At 37.2% G+C, this 26,677-nt stretch overlaps 1 protein-coding gene across 1 annotated transcript in view; it reads left to right on the top strand.

Annotated features, from left to right (window-relative positions):
* CCDC39 (coiled-coil domain containing 39) overlaps positions 1-26,677 on the top strand; it is a 99,120-nt gene that overhangs the window by 34,100 nt on the left and 38,343 nt on the right. Inside the window, exon 3 of the mRNA XM_047100421.1 lies at positions 6,978-7,050. Coding sequence (XP_046956377.1) covers positions 6,978-7,050 — 73 coding nt within the window. The remainder of the gene's footprint in view (positions 1-6,977; positions 7,051-26,677) is intronic.

Raw genomic sequence — 26,677 nt, 5'->3', positions numbered from 1 at the left:
AACCCCACATTGGGCTCGGTGCTATCAGTGCAGATCCCACTTTGGATTCTTTATCCCCTTCTCTCTGACCCTGCCCTGCTTGTGAGCTCTCTCTCTCTCTCAAAAATAAATAAACATTAAAGAAAAAATGCATGGTAACTTTTACTAGAGAACTTCAAATGTACCTTTTTTTCAAATTAAAGGGTTTTTTTTTAATTTTAGAGAGTACAGGTGGGGGATAGGGACAGAGGGAGAGAGAGGGGGGGGGAGAGAGAATCTTAAGCAGGCTCCACGCTCAGTGCATAGCCCCAGGGGGGCCTCCATTCCATGCCCCTGGGATCGTGACGTGAACTGAAATCAAGACTCAGATGCTCAAATGACTGAGCCACCCAGGGGCCTCTCAAATGTACTTAAAAAAATTAAAAAAAATTTTTTAATGTTTGTTTATTTTGAGAGAGAGAGAGAGAAGGAACAAGCAGAGGAGGGGCAGAGAGAGAGAGTGAGAGAGAGAATCCCAAGCAGGCTCCACACTGCCAGTGCAGAGCCCGATGCAGGACTTGAACTCATGAACTATAAGATCATGACCTGAGCCAAACTCAAGAGTTGGACACTTAACTGACTGAGCCACCAGGCATCAGATGTACTTTTTAAATGAACATTAAAAAAATAATAAGTGATAATAATGAAAACAGCTTCCATTTACTGTGTAGCAACTATATAGATGATACAGTGGTGTTTAACACATATTATCTCAATAAATTCAAAAGCCCTATATTCTTAGTGTTGTAGTATCCCCATTTTACTGATGAGGAAAATAAAGCCTGGAGAGTTCAAGGTCACACAGCTAAAAAAGGGGTGGATGTAGGGATGGAACCTATAGAAGCCTGATCCCTGGAACCTGGCTCTTAACGATTACTGTATCCTAGAATCGCAACCCCCTTCAGCATAGCCCAGGGATGTAACAAGAGGAATTAAATGGCTTGTCGTGTTAAGTGGGCTTTCCCAAATTAATAAATTAGAAGTTGTTACTAAATCACATAAAATCTTCATTAAAGTAAATCAAGTAATCTTCCTTGCTTGCTAGCTTGATATCAATAAAGGATGCGGCAATCCCTATCAAAATAACATTACATTCTTCACAGAGCTAGAACAAACAATCCTCAAATTTGTATGGAACCAGAAAAGACCCTGAATAGCCAAAGCAATCCTGAAAAAGAAAACCAAAGCTGGAGGCATCACATCCTGGACTTCAAGCTGTAATACAAGTTATCATCAAGACAGTATGGTACTGGCACAAAAACAGATACTCAGATCAATGCAACAGAATAGAGAACCCAGAAATGGACCCACAAACATATGGCCAACTAATCTTTGACAAAGCAGGAAAGACTATCCAATGGAAAAAAGACAGTCTTTTCAGCAGATGCTATTGGGAAAACTGGATAGCAATGTGCAGAAGAATGAACCTGGACTACTTTCTTACATCATACACAAAAATAAACTCAAAATGGATGAAAGACCTAAGTGTAAGATAGGAAGTCATCAAAATCCTAGAGGAGAAAACAGGTGACAACTTCTTTGACCTCGGCTGCAGCAGCTTCTTACTTGACATGTCTCCAGAGGCAAGGGGAAAAAAAAGCAGAAGTAAACTATTGGGACCTCATTAAGATAAAAAGCTTCTGCACAGTGAAGGAAACAATCAGCAAAACTAAAAGGTACCCAATGGAATTGGAGAAGATATTTTCAAATGACATAGCAGATAAAGGGTTAGTATCCAAAATCTATAAAGAACTTCTCAAACTCAACACCCAAAGAACAAATAATCCAGTGAAGAAATGGGCAAAAGACATGAATAGACACTTTTCCAAAGAAGATATCCAGATAGCTAACAGACACATGAGAAGATGCTCAACATCACTCATCATCAGGGAAATACAAATCAAAACCACAATGAGATACCACCTTACCCCTGTCAGAATGGCTAAAATTAACATCTCAGACGACAACAGAAGTTGGCAAGGATGCGGAAAAAGAGGAACCCTTTTGCACTGCTGGTGGGAATCCAAACTGGTATAGTCACTCTGGAAAACAGGATGGAGTTTCCTCAAAAAACTAAAAATAGAACTACCCTATGACCCAGCAATTGCACTAGTAGGTATTTATCCAAAGGATACAAAAATGCTGATTCAAAGGGACATATGCACTCCAATGTTTATAGCAGTTGTATCAACAGTAGCCAAAGTATGGAAAGAGCCCAAATGTCCATTGACTGATGAATGGATAAAGAAGATGCAGTGTATATATATAATGGAATATTATTCAGCAATCAAAAAGAATGAAATCTTGCCATTTGCAACAACATGGATGGAACTAGAGTGTATTAAGCTAAGCGAAATCAGTCAGAGAAAGACAAATATATGATTTCACTCATGTGGGATTTGAGATACAAAATAGATGAACATCAAGGAAGGGAAGCAAAAATAAAAACAGGGAGGCAAACCATAAGAGACTTTTAAATACAAAGAACAAACAGGGTTGCTGGTGGGGTGTTGGGTGGGGGGAAGGGCTAAAGGGGTGAGGGGCATTAAGGAGGGCACTTGTTGGGATGAGCACTGGGTGTTAGATATAAGTGATGAATTACTCAATTCTGTTACTAAAATTATTACACTGTATGTTAACTAACTTGGATTTAAATTTTAAATAAAAAAAATGAAAAAAAAAAGGGTGGACTAGGGAGACTAGATTTCCAGTTAAAATTAAAAAGTTTACATGAACAGCCAAGCCTCGTTGTTCATGTAAACTTAAATAATGTAAGCTCCATCCTGCTGTCAAAAAGACTCCAGAGATATTCTATTAGATTTTCTTTAGGTTGCTTTTAAATTAAGAATTGCTATTTAGAAAAGAAACATATTTTCATTGTAAAAATAAGAAAGAAAAATACAAGTATATTTAAGAAAAAAAATCATCCATTCATAACTCAGAGACCACCATTTATGTCTGTTGTTCATATTCTTCTAGTCTGTTTTTTGTGCCCATATACAAATAAAATATTTTTTAAATAAAAAATATTTTTTAAGTAAAATATTTTTAAAATATTGATTTTTTTATTTTTTAAAATAAAAATAGATTTAACATAATATTATTTTATTTACTGTCTTCTCTTATCCATATATCAATATATGGTTCTGCAGCTACAACCCAGCTTTACATCTTATGAACTGTGAAACTTTGGGAAAATGGCTCAATTTCTAAGTGCCCCATTTGCTTTTCTGTAAAATTTAAGAGATACTAGTACTTTATAGTGTTGTCATAAAGTTTCATTTTTAATATATGAAAAATGCTTAGAGCAGTGCCTGATACATAGTAAGTACCACATAAGTGTTTGGTAAATGAAAAAAAATAAATATTGGAGCAAAGGATATGCATTTTTAAAGGATTCTGATGCATATTACCAAATTACTTTCCAGAAAGATTCTACCGATGTATAGTTGTTATAGCAGGATGTAAGTGGAGTATCCACTTTCCTGCCCCCATGGCAAAGTGATTAAAAGTATGGGAGGTCAGGCCACCTTATCTCAAATTCTGGTTTATCACCCAGTAGCCACGATATCTTGTGATATCTTGACCATGCTAAGCTTTACTTCCCTTTTCTGTAAAATGGGAATGACAATAAATATATACTTCACTGGAATGCTGTGAGACTAAGACGAGTTTATATAAATAAAGTGCTTGGTATAGTGCCTAGTATAGAGAATGGAATCCATAAATGTGAACTACTAGTCTATGTTTGCAGTCTCTCCATTTTATTTATTTTTATGTATGTATATATGTCTTTAATGTTTATTTATTTTGAGAGAGAGAGTGCAAGCACTCATACATGAGGGAGGAGGGACAGAGAGAGAGAATCCCAAGCAGGCTGTGTGCTGTTAGTGCAGAGCCTAATGCAGGGCTCCATCTCACAAACCATGAGATCATGACCTTAGCCAAAATTAAGAGTCTGACACTTAACCAACTGAACCAGCCAGATGCCTTCCATTTTAAAGACAAGAAAAATCAGGACCAGAAAGTATGTCATCCATGGCTGAGACACTAAGGTAATAGGTCAAAATGACACAGGAAATCCAGCGAGAGAAAGGAAATATCTGGTTCTAGGTGATACATTTTTTTGTGCATGGCTGATCAACATAGATCCCTTTTAAGACATATTTTCAGGATGCCTTCCTGTGACTGCTCAGCATATATTAGTGACATGGACAGTGAAGGCAGAAAGTATGCTCATTAAACCTGCCAGTGTGAGGGAGGGAGTGAGCGAACTTCATCTTGAAGAACCAAGAAGACCTGATTCTACAAGGAAAAGTGATAGATGGCTACTTGGAAAGAAAAATCATTTGCCCAAGTGCCAAGTGGGGAATGAGTGATTATGCTCAAACCAGGCAGCAAAAGTTGCATTAGCCAGTCTATGCAAAACAACAACAACAACAACAAAGAACCCAAACAAGCAAACGAAAACTTATGATGAATAGAATTCTATAGATTATGTTGACCTAGGAGACTTGAGTAGATAAACTGAGAATGGGGTGGTACTCTTCTGTTTTTGGACACCACTGGTCAGCTTTCTATAAGTAACAAGGTGGATTGGGTTCCCTAATTAGCATCTTGCAGAATATAGGATGTCATCAGAGACCTACAATACCTATGTCTGGAAAGAGAAAAGGACCTAGCATTATTCATTCTGGGGAATTTAAGTCAGACAATTTTGTTATTGTTTCAAGTATAGACAAGACTCTCTTAGAAGGAAAAGTGTACAGTTGTTTACTTCTACTGAGAATAGAACTATAGGAAGTGGATTTCAAACTGCAGCATGAAAGATTTAAGTTGGAATGATTGAAAAAATATTAGTAATATGAACCATAAAACATTGCAAATGATTACCAACATAAGCTATGTAATCTCTTCAGAATTATTTAAAATAGGACTTTTTTTTTTGTATTGGCTTTAAATTATTTTAGTAGGTATTAACTAAAGGCAGGAGAATAGCCTGGGTAGACTCTCAAGGTTCCTTTCTATGATTTGATGATAAAAAAGACTTGATCCTATAAAGATTGCTCTGGCTTCTTTTCTATTGCAGCTACCCAAGGAACAGCTGTTGCCTTGACAACAAGAGACAGTCTTAGGTTCCTCATATGCTAATAGGAAAACGGCCAATTTTCTTGTTCATAAAAGAAAACTGTTGGTTAATGTGTGCATCTCTCTCTCTGTCTCTTTTTCTCCTACCATTACTAACCACCTCTATGTGAACCTCAGTGAAAGGTAGAGTTAAAAGAAAGAGGGTAGAATAGTTTGTATTTTCAGAAATCCTCACTGAAACTTAAGAAACTCATTCACAAAGGAGTTTGGAGTATGGTAATGACATGGGAATAACAAGAAATCAGCATTCAGTGTGCAGAGAAGAAAAACAATGGAGAGCATAAAATTCTAAGTCTACAGTAGAGTATAGGCAGACACTCTGAACAGATTGCAAGAGGAAAGATTCAGTATACCTTCACAGATGTCTCAACACCGACAACATCTGCCAGGCAGTTTCAACCACTTCCAACTGTCTAGGTGCATGTATATGCAGACATCATCAACTTTTGACCAAACTGAGTAGATTGTATGTGAATATTATAGAACATAGCAGAAGAAAAGCAATTACTTCCAAACACAATTCACTCAAGTAATAGGCAACAATTAGTTCTCCCAGGGAAAAAAGCATGTAATAATCCCTGCTTTCTCCTTTGCTATGTGAAAGATAGCCAAATGCAGGCTAAGAAACACATTGACAGCTGATAAAAAGTACTTTGAGTAAACTTACATATTATGTGGACAGCTATAGCTCATTGAATAAAAGCAGGCCACCTCTCTGCAGTGTCTTTTAATGCTTTATGAAAAAGCCAAGTTTCTTAGCCCTGTGGAGTGGTGCTTTTTCCATATAGCAGTATGGAAGGTGCAGGCTGCGGCCCCATACCAGCCTTGTTTTTATACTGGTTTCACATGGATGGTGTGTACGGCATCATGACAAACACACGTTTCCTTGTATCTTTACCCTACATTTTTTGACATAGTAGTTATATGGTGGGTATGTTTTTGTTTACTGTTTTCACCACTCCTCATTACTTGCCAAGGATTTTGGTGGGGGGGGGGGATATTGTTAAAAAGTGTTTCTCTTCTGATCATAAAATAATTAATGCTCATTATAAAGGTATAAAAAAAGTTTACAAAAAAACAAAGAGGGAAATGAAAGAATCTTTGTTTTATTTTGAAAAGCAATGCTAAATGCAAAGGAGCCCATTACCAGTCCATTACCAGTATTTGTTTTACTAATTGCTAGGACAGCATAAGAAACAGATTATATACTTCCTCTCTCTGCCTTTCCATGTCTACCACGGACCCTAGATAATAAGAACACTGATGATATACACAAACCTGCAGGAACCTATGGGTGTTACTACATGCTCTAATGACTTAAAGAGGGGGATTGTCAAACACATGGGAGAATATATAAGGTTTAGAAAGCTAGGTGAAAACACATTTACAGTTTGACAGTATAATTTTAAGGAGGTTTTGAAAACTTTGCTATTTGTGGGACAGTATTGCTGGCAGATTTTGGAACTAGCTTTTCTCATCCAAAGCCCACTGGTCCCTGATATTTCCAACAGGATGAGAAGACCACTCTCTTGGTTAGTCCTACCTCCAAAAAGTCACAAAGTCTTACCATCTGCCTCTTTTATTTCAAATCGTCATTACTGATCTCTTTTCCATTTGTGTCTCCCAATCACAATTATTTGATGTATCCCTATTATCTACAAGAAAATATTTTTGTGACCTGGTACCTTTCAACTTTCCCAGCCTCATCTCATATTGCCCTCCTAGGCAAATGCTATGCCACAAAAGTCACCCCATTCCCCATTCAGCAGTGTTGAACTACTTGTAATTTCTCACTTGCCTTTATCTCCCAGGTTCAAGATTTTCCACAACTTTCTGCTTCAACTTTTCACCAGAAACCTTTGTATCTCATCTTTGAAGTTTCAGGTAAGACCCTATTCAATAGGTGACTCATCTGTCCCTGATGCCCTCCTACCTGGAGACAGACATGCTTTCCTGATGATTCCTGATAGCTTTTCCAAACTGTGTGCACTCTGTCTGCTTTAGTTAATTTAATGAAAGTTCTGGAAGGCAGCATCCTAGTCTGTTCCATTCACTGATACATGTCCCTATCACTTACTACAGGGAGCGTGTCACACATTAGGTGCTCAATGACTATACAATGAATCAATGAATGAATGTCTACTGTGTGCTTAATGCTTGGAAGCCAGGGTTAAATGAGCTACACACTCTCTGACTTACGTTGCTTGTAGTGTAATAGGGGAGGTGGAGAAGTAGAAAGTGTAAGTGCCATGACAGTGAAAATATGATGGTGGGGAAGCACATTTACATCAGGGAAGGTTGACATTAGCTGGGCAAATATGGGAAGAGTGGACCTTATAAGCCATGTTAAGGAGGCCACTGAGAGCCAAAGAGAGGTTTTTGATTGGGAAGGATAATATACTGAGATTTGAGGTTTAGAAAGATCTATTTTGCTGAGGTGTGGAAATGGTATCAGAGAGATCGATTATGAAGGCAGTTACCAATTAGGAGGCAGCTTCTCTGCTTAATGGTTAAACTCTTTGAGGGAAAGAATAACCTCATTTTCAATTTTGTAACTTAAGGGCTAGGTCAATTTTTTTTTAATTAAAAATTTTTAAGTTTATTTAAAAAAAAGAGGCAAAGAGAGAGGGAGGAGAGAATCCCAAGCAGTCTCTACACTGTCAGCATGGAGCCTGATACAGGGCTTGAACTCATGAGCCATGAGATCATGACCTGAGCTGAAACGAAGAGTCAGACACTCAGGTGATTAAGCCACCCAGGCACCCTGGGCTTGGTCAATGTTTTAACAAATGTGATGTTTCTTTTATGAATGAAGAACTGCTTTTATGTCCATTATCGTATCTCAGAAAGACAAAAACAAGCCACTTCCTTTAAGAAGTTGTGTCGCTGTGGTTCATCTAGTCATTGGGTCAATGTTACTGCTTCCAGGTAAGCTAGTTACAAAGGAGATTTAGTGGCACCCAACCCTGAACTTGCTCTCAATAGACATATAAGTTGATTTATCTTATCTTATCTATATTATAACCAACTATATGAATTGTATTTTTTTTTTTGGCTTTTTCATCAAGATGTCATTCCTGGATTAAGACCGTGGCTTTTTCATGTTGTGTAGTCTACTTAGGAATAACTGATTCAGTTTTGCCTCCTTGAGTTTGTTCAAGGACTGGTCAAAGCATTAATGAAAATATGAATAAAGGAAAGCATAAATGACAAAATAGTCAACTAAAAGGTTCCTACTGACTCCCTTATATTTGTATTAAAATCTAGTCCTTAAAGTGATCTAATTCACTGAATAAAACCATTTTATTAAGCCTTTGGTCAGCAGATTATTAATACCTATATTATGTATAGAACTCATCTAAAATTAGTGACTATAGCTCTCCTTTTTCTTTGGATACAATGAAAAGAGTAAAAAAATTTAAATAATGCAAAAGGACATTATGAAATCATATCACCATTAACTGAATCAAAATTTAATACAATAAATTAATACAGTACTGAAAATGTTCTAATTTTTATATTAGTAGTTGATGTCCCCTTATCCTTGATTTACAATAAAATGATTTCAAAGCATTTTGAATTTGTTAGCTAATAGCATTACAATCTGCACAGTAAAAGGAGACAAAAAATATATAACTTCTGATTCAGATTATATGTCAGTTTAGTTGTGTTTATAATATGTAATTAACATAAATTAACCATTTGCAGGTTGCTGGGTGATACAGATTATTTGTGCTGATACCTAGAGTCTCTACTTTTATAAAGCTTTCAGGTTTTGATGATTCACAAAGAAACAATTTGTATGGTCAAGCTTAACTGCTGATTTAACAATAAATTTTATCTTTATAAAAATTTATATACCTATGTTTTTTGCCGTATGTTATCTTCTTACATGGTAAATTTACATATTGATCTACCCATTACAATCCTAAATTTAAACTTTAATTGTTACCTATTATCATTGTTATGGCTGCTTCATAATAATAGCAAGTAGTAATATTGAGAAGAATAAGAAGGATTCTGACTTTGCATCTGGATGTTTTTAATGGACTGACATAGAATTCTGTGTGACACTAAAGATTTTGTCATTTTAGAGTGAAAATGAGCTGAAGAAAAAAAAAACTGTTAATAGATTATTCGGTTGGTAGTTGGTCCACAATTATTTCTGGGGGGTTTTCTACTTAAGTACATCTTTAATGCTACACCCAGAGATTTGGCTCAGGTGTCAGGAATAATAAGCTTTATTATAATAGTAAACCTTGGTGAGAGTTCTGGCTAAAAAAGAGAGAAAAGATAAAAAAGAAAAAAAAGGGCATTTGTGGTACTTTACATATACAGACATGTAGCACCATCTACTGGATTAGAGTAAATGAATAAAATCTGTAAAATATGTATTTCCACTAGCAAAAGTATGAACCCATGAATGTCAAAGGTTTGTATAGTATTGGTTTAGCCAATTCTTTGGTTGTAAGTGGTTTTTGGATAGGTGAGAATAATTGATATAAAGGACCTTCTTTTTCCCTTTGTCCTTGCAGCTAAGAAATAGTCACAGACAATTGTTAGCTGTTTAAGTTACCCATCTACAGCAATTGATTTTACACATGTACATTTGTGTGTGTATGAACACGTGTGCGTGCACACACACATACCCTACTGTACCTGACTCGATTTTGTAATACTTTTTTACAAAGCAGTGGTTACCATGGGCAAAATAACTTTTGTGGACATGTATTTCTTAGAAAAGGATATTAGTCTGTAAGTAGAGAGGTTTTTCTTCTACTGTTTCTCTGTAATAGAAAGTGTTTTAAGTATAGTTATGGCCTCCTGTTACCAGGAGAAATAAATCCTTGGGAATAATCCATTCATTAATTCAGCAAGCATTAAGTAATTATTGTGTTTCAGAAACAATGATAAAAAGATTGAAAAAAAAGAACAGTGATTTCAAAAATACTGCATAAGACTGGGCTGTGAGGTGAATGTTCCTTTGTAAAGACTTACATCCATCTTCTTCATTAACAGGGTGCATCAGAGCAGTCAAATATCTGAGACAGCCTTATGAAATGTACAGGTTTGCAAGATGTTATAGATAATGGTCAATATATTCACCACTACAAATGTGTTTTACACAAGTAGGGAGGTTGAGGAATAGGACAGTTATAAGACTCCTCTGACATTCTTCCCATAAGACTGTTAGGTCCTTATCCAAGTCATTATCTATTTCATAATATTGACTATTCCTCTGGAGGGAGTGACTACTTCAGCAGCAGAAGCATAAAAACATTGCATGGTGAAGTACATGTTATAGCCACTGGCGATCTTGGAAGTTTCTTCTGAGTGTGTGTAAATACTCTGAATCTGAATCATATACAACTATATTAAGAATGAATTGCATAAAGGAAAATATGAGAAAATGGAGACATTCACCATTTTCCTGGGTAGGAAGACAATAAAATAAAAGTTTCAGTTTTTCTGAAATTATTATGTATATTCAAAGAAATTTCAGTGAAATTCCTAGGGTCGTTCTCTTTTTTTGGCGGGGGATGAGGAACTTAACAATTTGATTTCAAAGAAGTGTTTCAGAATAGACAAAAATAGTTGTGATGGTGGTGTTGGATGGTGTGTTTGACTCTAGCATATTAAGAAGCTGTGTTACCCAAAACAGTGTGGTACTTTTACAGAGATAGGTAAATACATCAATGAAATGCCACACACCCAGAAACATACCTTTGTATATATAAGAATTGAGTATATAAAAAGGATGCGTTTCAAACCAAAAAGCAAGATAGACTATTTAACAAATGGTGCTGGGAAAATTACTATTTGTTTTGAAAAAGAGCTATGAGTCTACTTCCTCTCACCACGAATATCAATTTTATGTGCATTAAAATTTTAACACATATTATAAAAGTACTAGAAAAACTATTGGAGGTCATTTTTATAGTGTTCTGGAAAGGGCTTTCTCTAAGTGTGGTACAAAACAAAAGTTATTGAAGAAGAGCAACAGATTTAATTACATAAAAATTTAAAATGCCTCTTTTAATTCATGTTTATTCTTTTGGCAAATTTTTATTGAGCACTACTTGTACAGGTATTGTTCTAGTTTCGAAATATAGGGTGAACACAGTGCATATGGTCCCTACTGTCGTGCATATTATAGTCTAATGGCAAAGATAAAAAAATAAGCAAACAAGCAAATAAAAACATTAACTACCAATTGTGGTGAGTTGTCAAGTAAAATTACTAAATGTGAAAAATTTGCTTTAAGAGGAAATAACAGGAGGGGTGCCTGGGTGGCTCAGTTGGTTAAGTGTCCAACTCTTGACTTCCACTCAGGTCATGATCTCGTGATTTGTGAAGCCGAGCCCCGCGTTGGGCTCTGTGCTGACAGTGAGGAGCCTGCTTGGAATTCTCCCTCTCCCTCTCCCTCTCCCTCTCCCTCTCCCTCTCCCTCTCTCCCCCTCTCTCTCTGTCCCTCCCCTGCTGGAGCACATGTTCTCTCTCTCAAAATAAATAAGTTAGGGGCACCTGGGTGGCTTAGTCGGTTGAGCAGCTGACTTCGGCTCAGGTCATGATCTCGCGGCTCGTGAGTTTGAGCCCCGTGTCGGGCTCTGTGCTGACAGCTCAGAGCCTGAAGCCTGTTTCAAATTCTGTGTCTCCCTCTCTCTGACCCTCCCCCATTCATGCTCTGTCTCTCTCTGTCTCAAAAATAAATAAACGTTAAAAAAAATAATAAATAAATAAATAAGCTAAAAAAATGCAGAAATACCAGATATAAGGAGCAGTCATCATTCTTAATTCTGAGATAGAGTGTCCTAGGAAGAAGACCCTGTCAGGGCTCACTGAATGGCAAAACTCCTTGTGCTGCTGGTTGAACTTGCTGGGGAGTGAATGGGGAGATGTCTCATTAGAGGCACTCTGCTGAAAAACTGCCCAAGCTGGGGTGGGGGTAGGTGCTAGGGGAAGCTGCTATGCACTGCAGCAGCTGGGAGCTGGAGAAGCCACCGGCACTGCAGGAGCCTGATGCTACAGATACTGCTTGTGCCAGGCAGGAACCAGATGCTGGAGAAGCTGTACGTGCCTCAGGAGCCTGCCATGTGAGAACACTGGAGCCAGGAAGAAAAAACACATTTTCCCTCCTGTAGGGTCTCTTCTGCGCCCTCTGTTGATAAAGCTTGATTTTGTACCAATGGTCAAAGGAGAAATATTTGAAGAGCCCATATCTGTCTTCACAGAGCAGACAAAATGGGTAAATTTGGAGCTGAAAGGCAACACATTGCAAAATGGCACAACATAGTACTTTTCCATTTATTTGAAGTTTTAAAAGAGAAGAAACTAATTTATGATAGAGAAAACATTGGAATAGTAGTTGCCTCTGGGGGTTGGGGGAGGTGAAAGCCAGGATTGACTGGAAAGAGGCAAGTGGGAACTTTTAGAGTAGTGGTAAGTTCTACATCTTAAGAGTTTAGGTTAACTGGATGTATGCATATGTCAAAACACAAGATTTGTGTATTTCCTTGTATATAAATGTTACCTATATAGGAAAGAATATAAACAAAAGTAAACATGTGTGGTGAAGCATTTAGGTGGAGAGTATATTTATTCTTGCAATTTACTTTGAAATGCATCAACACAGACTGATGAATGAATAGATTGATAGACAAGTGTAGTAAAAAGTTAATGGTAGGATCTAGGAAACATCTAGATCAAGGGGATATTGATGCTCACTGTAAAATTATTTTGACTTTTCTGTATGTGGGAAACATTTCAAAATGAGTTGTTGGAAATAAAAGATTACCTTAACTGTTGAGGGAGAATGGATTTTAGGGGAACAAGAGTGGAAGTGGGGAGATGGATTGGAGTGGCGGCGGTGGCGATGGAGAGAAGTAGAATCAATATAGTCCTGCGGGTGGAAGTGATATGTCCTAGTGATGTATTGGAGGTGGGAGGTGAGGAAGAGGATAGAAATCGGTATTGACAGGTGGGATCTGATTTTGTACAACTGGGTATATGGTTTTGGTTCTACTGTGCTAGGGAAGACTGAAAAAGAGGCTTGGAATATGTGTGGGATGAAATCAAGAATTTTGTCTTGGGCCTGTGTATTAGATTTGAGACATCTCATCTAGGAGACATCTCAATGGAACTGTTAGGAAGGCAGTTGGATATACGTTTGGAGTGTAGAAGAAAGATCTGTGACAGAGAAATGCTAATGGAAGTCGTTAAAGAAACCTGTGGTATTTATTATTTAAAAAACTTTTTTTAATGTTTATTTTTTGAGAGAGAGACAGAGTGTGAATGGAGGAAGGGCAGAGAGAGAGGGAGACACAGAATCCAAAGCAGGCTCCAGGCTCCAAGCTGTCAGCATAGAGCCTGATGCGGGGCTTGAACCCACGAACTGCAAGATCATGACCTGAGCCAAAGTCAGATGCTTAACCAACTGAGTCACCCAGGCACCCCAGAAATCGTGGTATTTAAAGCCATGAAAATGGATATGATCACCGAGGAAGCAAGTGTAAGAAGAGAGGAGTAGAGAGGCAGGCTTTGCATCTTGGGGAAAGCAACATTAAGAAGCTAATTAGGACAAGATAAAGGAACAAATGAAATTGAGAGGTTAATGGGAAACGGACAGTCCTAAAAGTGGAGAGAAGAACTAGGGAAGGAAAAGCTGAGCTGAATGCAGCCCACAGATCTGGCAAGTTGATGACAAACTTACCTGTTGGAATATGAAGCATACTAATGGTGACAATAGCAGTTTCTGAGGTGTTTATGGCAAAATATACCAAAAGTAAAGTTTTAAAAACCCCAAAAACAGATTGGGAGAAAAATATTGTTCATACACACATGTCAGATACAAACATACACAGAGAATACTGTCCATAAAATAGAAAGCACTGCAAAAAGAAAAGACAACCTAATGGAGTAAATGGGCAAAGGATACGATACATTTTATTTATTTTTATTTTTAAAAATTCCAGTATAATCAATGTACAGTGTTATATTAGTTTCAGGTGTATAATATAGTAATTCAATTCTGGACATTACTCAGTGTTCATCATAAGTGTACTCTTAATCCTCTTGACTTGTTTCACCTACTCCCCACCCACCTCCCCTCTGGTAACCATCTGTTTGTTCTCTGTAGTTAAGAGTCTTTTTGTTTTTCTTTTTTTATTTGTTCGTTTGTTTTGTTTCTGAAATTCCACATATGAGTGAAATCATACGCTATTTGTTTTAGGATCTGATAAATTCTTAGCAGAATAAATGTGATGCTCAGTCTCATAATTATAAAATTGTCAATAAACATGAGACACCACATTTTTCTCTTTAGGTTGTAAAATATTACTTTATAATATACAGAGTATGCAAGAACAGTGCCATATTCTGTTGGTATGTAAAATCTTTTTTTTTTTTAATGTTTATTTTTGAGACATAAAGAGACAGAGCATGAGCAGGGAAGGGGCAGAGAGAGAGGGACACACAGAATCTGAAGCAGGCTCCAGGCTCTGAGCTGTCAGCACAGAGCCCGACACAGGGCTCAAACTCATCAACTGCAAGATCATGACCTGAGCTGAAGTCAGATGCTCAACCAGCTGAGCCACCCAGGGACCCCAGTATGTAAAATCTTTTTGAAAGATAATTTAATAGTATCTATCAAAATAAAATTGCTTATACATGTTTTTCATTAATTTTACTTCTAAGAATATGCCATACACTTAATGCCCACACATAGGTGTGCAAGGTTATATCTTATTCACCAAATTGAAGACACCACTGATTGAAATATGCATCCCAATTTTAGAGATACTAAAATATGAAAATAAGTATACCCCAGACTTGATGAAATACAGTGTTACAAGATGTTCATTGTAGCATTGTTTAAAAAGTTAAAATTGATGGATAATATTGAATTTTAAGCTGCTGTTAAAAGACCAAGGATCTAATGTACTGATACAGAATTATGGCCACTATTGTTAAGTGATAAAATGAAGCTGCAAAAGAATATTTATAATATGATTCTGTTTCTATAGGAAAAACTAATATATCTATAGATTTATTTTTTTTAATTTTTTTAATGTTTATTTTTGACAGAGAGAGAGAGAGAGAGAGAGAGAGAGAGAGAGAGATAAAGCATGTGTGGGGGAGGGGCAGAGAGAGAGGGAATCACAGAATCTGAAACAGGCTCCAGGCTCTGAGCTGTCAGCACAGAACCCGACGCGGGGCTTGAGCTCACGAACAGTGAGATCATGACCTGAGCTGAAGTTGGACGCTCAACTGACTGAGCCACCCAGGAACCCCTATGGCTTTATTTTTAAAAATGCTGGTAGGACACATGCCAAACAGTGGCAACCTCTTGGGAATGAGGTTGGCATGGAGGTGAAGGATATCTTTTCCTTTATACACCTATCTTCTTTCCTTCTCTTTCTTTCTTTCTCTTTCTTTTCTCCCCTTCCTCCTCCTCCTCCTCCTCCTCCTCCTCTTTCTTCTTCTTTTCTTCCTCCTTTTCCTTTTCTTTCCTTTTCTTTCTTTCTTTCTTTCTTTCTTTCTTTCTTTCTTTCTTTCTTTCTTTCTTTCTTTCTTTCTTTCTTTCATCACATTATTTTTGCAAAACCAAAATCTCTTCATATTTTAGCCTGAACAGTGTGATCTGGATGAAGTTATCTACTTGGGAATGAAGCAGTAAAGGGATAGCATCTACCTTAGCATTTTGTAATTAAATTGAGTATTTCATGGTCAGCAACAAGGCTTGAAAAACTTTGGGTTTTGTTTCCAACTCTAGATTTTAATAAGTTCAATAGAGTTATAATCTGGAAGTTGTAGAATTATAAAAGTGGGAACTAGATGACATGGAATGCCATGGTGATGAGGTGGAGAAGCATGACTATCATTTTAAGGCAGAAATGTAGAATTAGGAGGAGGCATGGACATTTTGCACAAAATTCAACACTGTATAATTGTCATCCTGAAATTCAAGAGATAGAATCCCTGAGATACAGGAAATGTGGCTCTTTGCATGAATTTGGCTGCCAGACTTCTTATGTCCTTGGGCCTACAGGAGTACACAGCAAAGACAGCTGCAAGCATGCATTTTGGCAGCTCCTGCTAACACTGAGAGGGGTGGATCAACAGATTGGCACAGGCTGAGGCAGCTGCCTCAGTATTCATATTAGTAATGGGGATGAGAAATTAGAAAGGAATGTTTAAGACACATGGGCAGTAGCAACACTAATAATTTTAGGAAGCACACTGCCATAACAAGTCTCAAGTATAAATAACGATGTGCCATCTTAATATATGCTGGATGCTAACATTTTCATTACTAGAAATGAGTAAATTGTTATAAAATAGAAGATCATCTTTTATAAGGTTATTTAGACTCTAAAATTTCGTTATTCCAAATAGGTTGAAATTTCCTCTACAAGCTTTCTCCTCCATCACATTGGGAATTTAGGCATTGCAGAAGTGAGGAATAAAATGCCGTGGTAATTCTACCATCTATTGAAGATATTTCTAAGAATGTTGTATATGTGAATAAGTACAACGTTTTCTACAGTGAATGATGTTTCACCACACTGTGCTGCATTTTATATGGTCTATAAAGACATGCATATGAAAATTATTTCTAAAAATGGTAGTTGTATATATAGATATAGCATTATTTCAGTAAAGGGATTTGTTCATTAAACTTTGACTCATGAAATATACTATGCATAGTCAAATGTATAAAAGTCATTTCTAAGAATAATAGAATTCTGCTGCCTCTGAGTGAAATTTCATTCAGTGAAATAATGTATGCTGCATTCAATATATCTGTAAAATATGCCACATGTATAAAATGTTTCTAGTGTTAGAATTTAAAAATATAAATTGTTTTTAAGAACACAAAAAGCTAAATCTAGTCTTTGAGACTAGAGAAATATTCCATATAATTCAATATATGGAAAACCGTGTAAACACAAAGAGACAAAGCTACTACAAGATTTCAAAAGCATAATAACAAACCAACAGTAAAAAGACATTTTCAGGACAATTGAAGAAATATAAATATGAAACAGTTATTAGATGATATTCAAGAATTTTGATGTTATTAATTTTGACGGATGTGATAGTAATACTGTGTTTGTGTTAGAAAACATTGAATGTTAAACATTAGTGATGTATGCTCAGGTAGTTGGGGTAAAATATGATGTCTGATTTGTTTTAAAATGCTTTAGCAAAATAATATAGATGAAGTGAATGTGGCAAAATATAAATGTTAAATCAAGATAATGAGTATGTGGGTGGGTATGTGCGCGCTCTCTATATATACACACATATATATATTTAAACTTTTTATAATAAAAAGCGTAACAAGATAATGGTAAAATAAAATTCAAAAGGGCAAAAAAGGCTACAGATAGTTGCTTATTCGATAAGCAAAGTTAATTTATGTTCATGATGCCGTAATAGAGGGTATTTCAGCCAAGAACAACTCTCATTGCAGACAGCATTTAGGTTCTGCTGACTTTAATCGCTTCACCTCAGGGAGCCTCAGTTTATTTGTTTGGAAAATAAAAGGATTAGATTAGTTGATAGTTTTATCCTCTCCAGTTCTGAGATGCTAACCAACAGAGGCGGTAAACTCAAATACCTACCAGTGCTAAGCAGGTAATTCAAATTACTGAATAGGTGTAGTGCTTGCCACTCTAACTGGGACTCTTCTTCAGCCGAATGCCTTCATGATAATGTGGACTCAGTGTTGCCTAGCTTTTTTGGAGACTAGGAAGAAATACAGATTTTTATGTGAAATTGAAGATTTGTGTATGTTAATAGAAAAGGTACAGCGAGGGGCGCCTGGGTGGCTCAGTCGGTTAAGCGGCCGACTTCAGCTCAGGTCATGATCTCGCGGTCCGTGAGTTCAAGCCCCGCGTCGGGCTCTGTGCTGACAGCTCAGAGCCTGGAGCCTGTTTCAGATTCTGTGTCTCCCTCTCTCTGACCCTCCCCCGTTCATGCTCTGTCTCTCTCTGTCTCAAAAATAAATAAACGTTAAAAAAAAAAAAGAAAACGTACAGCGAAAAGTGTAGGAGTGGTGAGGCGGGGGTGGGGGTACTACCAAACCCTGCTGCAGTCCATGTCCGCGGTCAGCTAAGACGCTGCGAAGGGCAGATGAACACGGGGAGGAAGACCAGGAGATTAAAACAAAAGATGGAAACACACATCAGTGATTCTAGGGAGTGAATTCTGCTTCAAAATATCAGTCTACCTCAGCCGACGAGATTTCATCTACGGATGAAACTCAAACACCACTTGAAAAGAAAAGTCTGTTTTCGATAGCTCTCATCTTCTGCGTGTGATCCAGCAGTTGCGGGGCGCAATGCCATTCCCGTTCCCAGTGTCCCCCGGAGACCGCAGGCGCCACAGACTTTACACTCTCTGGGAGCGCCCCGGGGGACGATCCCGAGCTGCAACTTGAGGGATAGTTATGCTGGGGCCGCCAACCCCAGCGAACCTGTGGAGTAATTGCTTCGCTTCCTCGGAAGTTTAAAAGAAAAGCTGCTCCGGACCGAGGCAAGAGTTCTCAACCGGAAGTTTTGCCTTCCTGCTTGAGCACTTCCTGTTTGGTAACTAAGGACGCGGGCGGTTGCTGGGGTTATCGTGGTAATTACTGGGGAGATTTGCGGGTGTAGGGAGTTGCCTCGTGTGCTGCTCCCAGGCTATACGAGAAGGTGGATCTTTCCTCCCCGCCCTGTCGGAGGTTCTCTATCCTTTTGCCATCATGAGTAATGAATTCTTGGCGGAGCTGCATTGGGACGATGGGTTCGCCATCCCGGTGGCAAACGAGGAGAACAGGATCCTGGAAGATCAGGTAAGGGTCAGGTGAAGAAGGCCGGGAAAGAGGGGGTAGTTTCTTGGTTGGCAGGAATACCCCAACCCTTTTATTCTTCCCTTTTCCGTCCCCAGTTTTATCTCTTTCTGTCTAATGCTCACCGCACCATCTCCTTCCTCCCTAACCTGTTTGCCCATTACGGTACTTGCAAAGCATTACAAAATGTATATTGAAAGGATGATTGATATTCGCGACTATAAAGTCTGAATCGTTGCTCTCTCCCCTCCCACTCCATTTCGCCTCAGGGGCAGGAGAGGAAAGTCTGGTTCCTGCGTCCCCTTTTCCCTTCCTCAGAATTAAGCGCGGCTTGCAAAGGAACTCTGAGGTTTTCCTAGCAACAGTTGTTTGCGCATGTTTATAAGCAAATCACGCTCTGGTTGACATTACTTTTTGAGTTTCTGCCTAAGACATTTAAAGTTGAAAGGGACTTGAAGAAATATTTTCAAGAGAGACGTTTTAGTAAGAATGTAAAATGTGCAGTTTACAGCTTTTCAAAGTGAGGATGTTGTCACAGAGTGATATAAAAATATTTTACGTTGTAAGGAATATTTTACACCGGCTTGCAACCAATGAATGCATAGTAGTTGTTAAAAATAAAATTGCATCTGGCTCAGAAAACTTTTAAAAACCTTTAGCAGTTAGTCTAAAGTTCTGTCACATGGCAGTGTGTTGTGTAGAGGAGGATCCAGAAACAGATGACGTTTACATTACTTTGTAGAATGGAAGAGAAGGTTTTCTTCCCTTGGAAAAGAAAATGAAAATCCATCACTGTTTTTTGAAGTTTTTTTTTTTTCAAAATATTCTGACCTGTTTACTAATGTCTAAATTAGATAGCTGCAGTTTTTTGTTGCTTTGTTTTAATGAAGGGCAACATTAGGGAATATAAGAAATTTGGCACTAAAAAAACCAAAAAGCAGAAATTTGGCACTGAGTACTGAGGAATAATAATATTAACAAGTTTCCAGCCCTGGGTTCAGATCCTACTTACCAGCAGTGAACCTGTTTCTTCTTATATAAACTTCAAATAATCATTTCACAGGGTTGTTTACAGCTCTAAGGATGTTAATGTGGGTTAAAGTTCCAATCAAATATTAGTTTTTTTTTATTATTGCCATAATATTTGTCTCATATGATTTTATATACGTATTAATTATATTAGCTATTTAAAAAATATTACAGAGCAATAAAAAGAAGAGTGAGGGCCAGAATCACTTTACCTGAATAAACAGTGGCATTAAAAAGGCAACTCTAATAAGTTTAAGATATTCAAACAGAAGGGTAAAAAATAAAAAATACCCACTATTGACTCTAGAAGTGACTATCATGGCATTAAACAAATATTCCAGACATCATAGTCTACAGTTATATAGATAGAAAAGACAGACAGAAGTATCATTGTTTTTTAAAATTTAAATCCAAGTTAGTTAACATATAGTGTAACAATGATTTCAGGAATAGAATTTAGTGAATCATCACTTACATATAACACCCAGTGTTCATCCCAACAAGCGCCCTCCTAAATGCCCCTCACCCATTTAGTCCTTCCCCCCCACCCAACACCCCTCCAGCAACCCTCAGTTTGTCAGTTCTATGTATTTAAGAGTCTCTTATGGTTTGTCTCCCTCTCTGTTTTTATATTATTTTTGCTTCCCTTCCCCTATATTCATCTGTTTTGTATCTTAAATTCCACATATGAGTGAAATCATATGATATTTATCTTTCTCTGACTGACTTCCTGTAACGTAATACACTCTAGTTCCATCCACATTGTTGCAAATGGCAAGATTTCGCTCTTTTGGATCACCGAGTAATATTCCAGTGTGTGTGTGTGTGTGTGTGTGTGTGTGTGTGTACCCACCACATCTTCTTTATCCGTTCGTCAGTTGATGGACATTTGGGCTGTCTCCACACTCTGGGTATTGTTGATAGCGCTGCTATAAACATTGGGGTGCATGTGCCCTTTCAAAACAGCACACCTGTATCCCTTGGATAAATACTCAGTAGTGTAATTGCTGGGTCGTAAGATAGTTCTATTTTTAGTTTTCTGAGGAACCTCCATCCTGTTTTCCAGAGAGGCTGCACAGTTTGCATTCCCACCAGCAGTGCAAAAGGGTTCCTCTTTCTCTACATCCTTGCTAACATCTGTTGCTGCCCAAGTTGTTAATTTTAGCCATTCTGACAGGGGTAAGGTGATATCTCATTGTGGTTTTGATTTGTATTTCCCTGATGATGAGTGATGTTGAGCATCTTCTCGTGTCTGTTAGCCATCTGGATGTCCTCTTTGGAAAAATATCTATTCATGTATTTTGCCCATTTCTTCACTGGATTGTTTGTTTTTTGGGTGTTAATTTTGTTAAATTCCTTACAGATTTTGGATACTAACCCTTTATCTGCTATGTCATTTGCAAATATCTTCTCCCATCCGTCTGTTGCCTTTTAGTTTTGCTGATTGTTTCCTTTGCCATGCAAAACCTTTTTATTTTAATGAGGTCCCAATAATTCATTTTTACTTTTGTTTCCCTTGCCTCTGAAGACATGTCAAGTCTCCAGAAGTTGCTGTGGCTGAGGTCAAACAATCAGGTTGTTGCCTGATTTCTCCTCTAGGATTTTGATGGCTTTCTGTCTTACATTTAGGTTTTTCATCCATTTTGAGTTTATTTTTGTGTATGGTGTAAGAAAGTGCTCCAGGTTCATTCTTCTGCATAAGACAGAAGTATTATTAAAATGGAATCCTACTATATGTGCTGTTTTTAACATAAGCATTTTTATTTAATAAAAATTTTAATTTTATTTGTCTTAAGAGAAAAAAAGAAAGGAATTATTGAATTTCAGGTAAATATTACTTGATTACAAGAGATAGTGATTGCTAAGAAACTTTCTTAACATTAAGAAAAACTGCATAAGAAGAAATGGTTAGATTATTGTTTAAAAAATTCTTTGTTTCATTTGTAGGCAGTTGTGGGTTGACTCCCTGCCCTTTCATTTTTCATTTTTAAAGCAAAGAAATTAGCTCTCTCACTTCTTTACACCATCTTTTACCCATATTACCACTTAAAAAATAGTGGCTTTATTATTTTTATATTATCAAGCTTTATTTTTTATTCCATTCAGTGCCTTTAATTTACTACAAATGTTTAGCCTTAATTTTATATGAAAAAAATTTTAATGTTTTTATTTTTTATTTATTTATTTATTTTTTAATATTTTTTTTAATTTTTTTTTAACGTTTATTTATTTTTGAGACAGAGAGAGACAGAGCATGAACGGGGGAGGGTCAGAGAGAGAGGGAGACACAGAATCTGAAACAGGCTCCAGGCTCTGAGCCATCAGCACAGAGCCTGACGCGGGGCTCGAACTCACAGACCGCAAGATCATGACCTGAGCCGAAGTCGGACGCTTAACCGACTGAGCCACCCAGGCGCCCCTGTTTTTATTTATTTTTGAGACAGAGAGAGACAGAGCATAAGCAGGGGAGGAGCAAAGAGAGAGGGAGACACAGAATCTGAAGCAGGCTCCAGGCTCCGAGCTGTCAGCACAGAGCCTGACACAGGGCTCAAACTCACAAACCACAAGATCACATGACCTGAGCCAAAGTCCGACACTTAACCGACTGAGACACCCAGGCGCCCCAGCCTTAATTTTATATTTAAACTGGTTTAATGGTCCTTAATATAGCCACTTTTATTCAGTTTATCTTTTCTTGGATTTTTCACTTTGATTCATCTTTTACCTAGTTGGGTCCTATCCTCAAATAGTTGTTTCAAGAAGTGTCCATTGTTTTGTGCTTTTGATTCCTTGCATCCTTGGTTGCCAATTGATTTCTTGCATTGCTTGCTTTAAGTTTGTATTCTTTTAATCACAGTATCAGATCTTCAAGTTACCTTCTTTCTGCCTCTACTCCTTCCTTCTGGAGTCCTGTGTTTTTTTAATATGGACTGTTTTTCCACAGACCTATTTCCCAACTGTGGACTACAGAATTCCCTTTATTCTTTTACGTGGTTGATGCTCTACTTCCTAAGTCACATATCTTCTTTCTTGGGTTATCTCCTTATCTCCTTATCTCAAAATAAGGAATACTTTCTTGTGTCTTCCTAACAAGGGTGTATAGGAGGTAAACCCTGAATCTGAAAATGTTTTTTATTTAATCTCACATTTGATGGTGTTGGCTGAGTCAAATGTTCTAGGTTAAAAATTTTTTTATGAAGAATTTGGAAAAATATTATCTTCCAGTAGTGATGTTGGTGAGTAATCTGCTATTAGAAATATTTCCATTTCTTTGTAGGTTGCAATTTTAATGTCTGGAAGCTTTTAGGGTTTTGTTTTATGTTTACATTGTAGTTTTTTTTTTTGGCAACTATATCATATTTTTGATTTTCAGGTTATTTGTTGCTTTTTTGTAGCACCTGGTCTTCTTTTAGTAGTACAATATCATTTACAATCTAAGTGTGTGTGTGTGTGTGTGTGTGTGTGTGTTTAGTTCTTTTTTGTGTCTTGAATTATATTTCCTTTGGGATCTTTTTACTTGTTTATCTTGATATCTCTCACTTGATGTAAGTCTTCAATAAATATCTGGTGGTCCTTGCATGTCCTTTTATATTTAAAAGAAGCAAAAAATGCCTGGATATTCTGTGGGGAAGGAATTATCAACTTGTGGAGAGTTAATCATTATGCTTTCATTAGGAAAGCAGATGCCTTTGCTCTGGGTTCATTATGCAATCATAAAAGTTAGTAAATGATGAAGAAAATAAAAGTCATAAAGCTGTATGCACCAAACAACATAACAACTAAGTACATAAAAGTAAAAACTATTATAAATACAAGTAGACTTTGACAAAAATACAGTTGTAGTAGGATACTTCAATATTGACATCAGAATTGGACAGTTCTAATAGACAAAAATAAGAATATAAAGGTATGAATAATGCAGTAAAAGTAAAAACAGAGCATATATCCCTTAAATAAACAGTTTAAAAAATATGTCTGTAAACCATTTAACAAAGGTGGATCATTTACTATACCAGGATGAAAACCTTAATGCATTAAAACTGAATGATATGGGAATGCAAGCTGGTGCAGCTACTCTGGAAAACAGTATGGAGGTTCCTCAAAAAACTAAAAATAGAACTACTACCCTACGACCCAGCAATTGCACTACTAGGCATTTATCCAAGGGATACAGGTGTGCTGTTTCAAAGGGACACATGCACCCCCATGTTTATAGCAGCACTATCAACAATAGCCGAAGTATGGAAGGAGCCCAAATGTCCATTGAAGGATGAATGGATAAAGAAGATGTGGTATATATATACAATGGAGTATTACTCAGCAATCAAAAAGAATGAAATCTTGCCATTTGCAACTACATGGATGGAACTGGAGGGTATTATGCTAAGTGAAATTAGTCAGAGAAAGACAAAAATCATATGACTTCACTCATATGAGGACTTTAAGAGACAAAACAGATGAACATAAGGGAAGGGAAATAAAAATGATCTAAAAACAGGGAAGGGGACAAAACAGAAGAGACTCATAAATATGGAGAACAAACAGAGGGTTACTGGAGGGGTTGTGGGAGGAGGGATAAGCTAAATGGGTAAGGGGCACTAAGGAATCTACTCCTGAAATCGTCGTCGCACTATATGCTAACTAATTTGGATGTAAATTTTAAAAAATAAAAAGTGAATGATAAACCTTAAGGACCTTATACAAAGTGAAATAAGATGGACACAAAAGGACAAATCCTGTATGGTTTCACTTATATGACATACCTAGAGTAGTCAAGTTCATAGAGACACAAGTAGAACGGTGATTTCCAGAGGCTGGGTGGGGGGAGAAGAGGAATGGGGAGTTAGGGTTTAATGGGCACAGAGTTTCAGTTTGGGAAGATGAAAATTTTTAGGTGGATGGTGGCAATTGTTGCACAACACATAAATGTACTTAATGCCATTCTTCTTCTTTTTTTTAAGTTTATTTATTTTGAGAAAGCACACAAGCAAGGGAGGGGCAGAGAGGGAGGGAGGGAGGGAGGGAGAGAGAGAGAGAGAGAGAGAAAATCCTAAGCAGGCTCCATGCTGCCAGTGCAGACCCTAACGTGGGGCTCGAGTGAGATCATGACCTGAGCTGAGATCAAGATTTGGATGCTTAATGGGCTGAGCTACCTAGACAACCAGATGAATGACACTCTTAATGTACACTGAAAAATGGTTAAAATGATAAAATGTATGTTTATGTACATTTTACCAAAATTAGAGAAATGAGTGGTGGGAATTTTATAGGCCATATTTTTCTGATCATAAGCCAATAGGATTTATAGTAAATGATTTAAAAAATTATTCTCCATTTTATGGACTGTTTGCCTGCCCCTCCCATTCAAATGTTGAAGCCCTAATCTCCAGTGTGTTGGTATTTGGTGGTGGGGCCTTTTGAAGGTAATTAGGCTTAGATGAGGTCATGAGAATGTGGCTCCCATGATGGTATTATATCTTTATGCGAAGTGGAAGAGAGACCAGCGCTCTCTCTCTCCACCATTTAAAGATGCAGCTAGAAGGCACTGTCTGCAAGTCAGGAAGAGAGATTTCACCAGAACCAAATTTTCTAGTACCTCAATCCTGGGCTTCCTGGCCCCCAGAACTCGGAGAAATAAATTTCTATTCTTTAAGCCACTCAGTCTATGATATTTTGTTATGGCGGCCTGAGCTGACTAACACATCCATCTTAAATACTTAGGCCAATTTCTCAGAAACCTAGATAACACTTCTATCATGGAGAAATTGAAAGGGAAAAGTTAGTTTTTAGAAAACAATAAAAAGAGACTGCTTCATACCTGTATCCGCTGGGAATAGGAAAAATCTTACTTAGAGAAATGTTACAGGCTTAAATGCCTTAAATGCCTTCATTTTTAAATCCATGCTTTAGTTAGCTTGGGTTGCTATAACAAAATACCATAGAGTGAGTGAGTAAAAAGACATGATTTATTAAAAAGACATTTATTTCTCACGGTTCTGAAGGCTATAAGTGGAGATCAGGGTGGCAGGGTGGTTGGGTTCTGGTGAGAGCCCTCCTCTTGGCTTGCCGATGGCTGCCTTCTCACTGTGTTCTCACATGGCAAAGAGAAAACAAGCTCTGGTCTCTCTTCTTCTGACAAAGACACTAATTTTACAATGAGGGTCCTACCTGCATGTCCTAATTTAAACCTACTCACTTCCCAAAGGCCCACCTCCAGATACCATCACATTGTGGGTAAAGGCCTCAGCATATGAATTTGAGGGTGACACAGACATTTAGTCTATAGCATCAATGTGACAAAAAAGTAAAATAATTAAAACCTGTTCTTAATAAATTTTTAAAAAAGAATAACAAAGTGAACCAAAGAGGGAATTAGAAGAAAAACTGAAATTAATGAAATAAAAACAAAAATACATATTTAGTATGATTTACTATGTTTAATGAAATATAGGAGATAACATATAGTACATTAGTATTTTATTACTTCCTTATTTAAAACATTTAAACAGCGTCTTTTGCACTTAGTGGATTTGTTGTGCTCCTCCTGGGTTGTAGCCCCAAATTTGGGAACCACAGATCAAGACTATAAGGAAGGATATTTTTGTTATGTTGAGTTTTTATATTGTTTTGAGGGGTGATGTATTCTAA

The sequence above is a fragment of the Lynx rufus genome, unplaced genomic scaffold (genome assembly GCF_022079265.1).
Source record: "Lynx rufus isolate CCGP_SWC_20201006 ecotype Redwood Valley unplaced genomic scaffold, mLynRuf1.p SCAF_5, whole genome shotgun sequence".
In the NCBI taxonomy this organism is placed as follows: Eukaryota; Metazoa; Chordata; class Mammalia; order Carnivora; family Felidae; genus Lynx; species Lynx rufus.
Note: the sequence above shows the minus strand (reverse complement) of the source record. Positions and strands in the feature narration are given on the sequence as shown.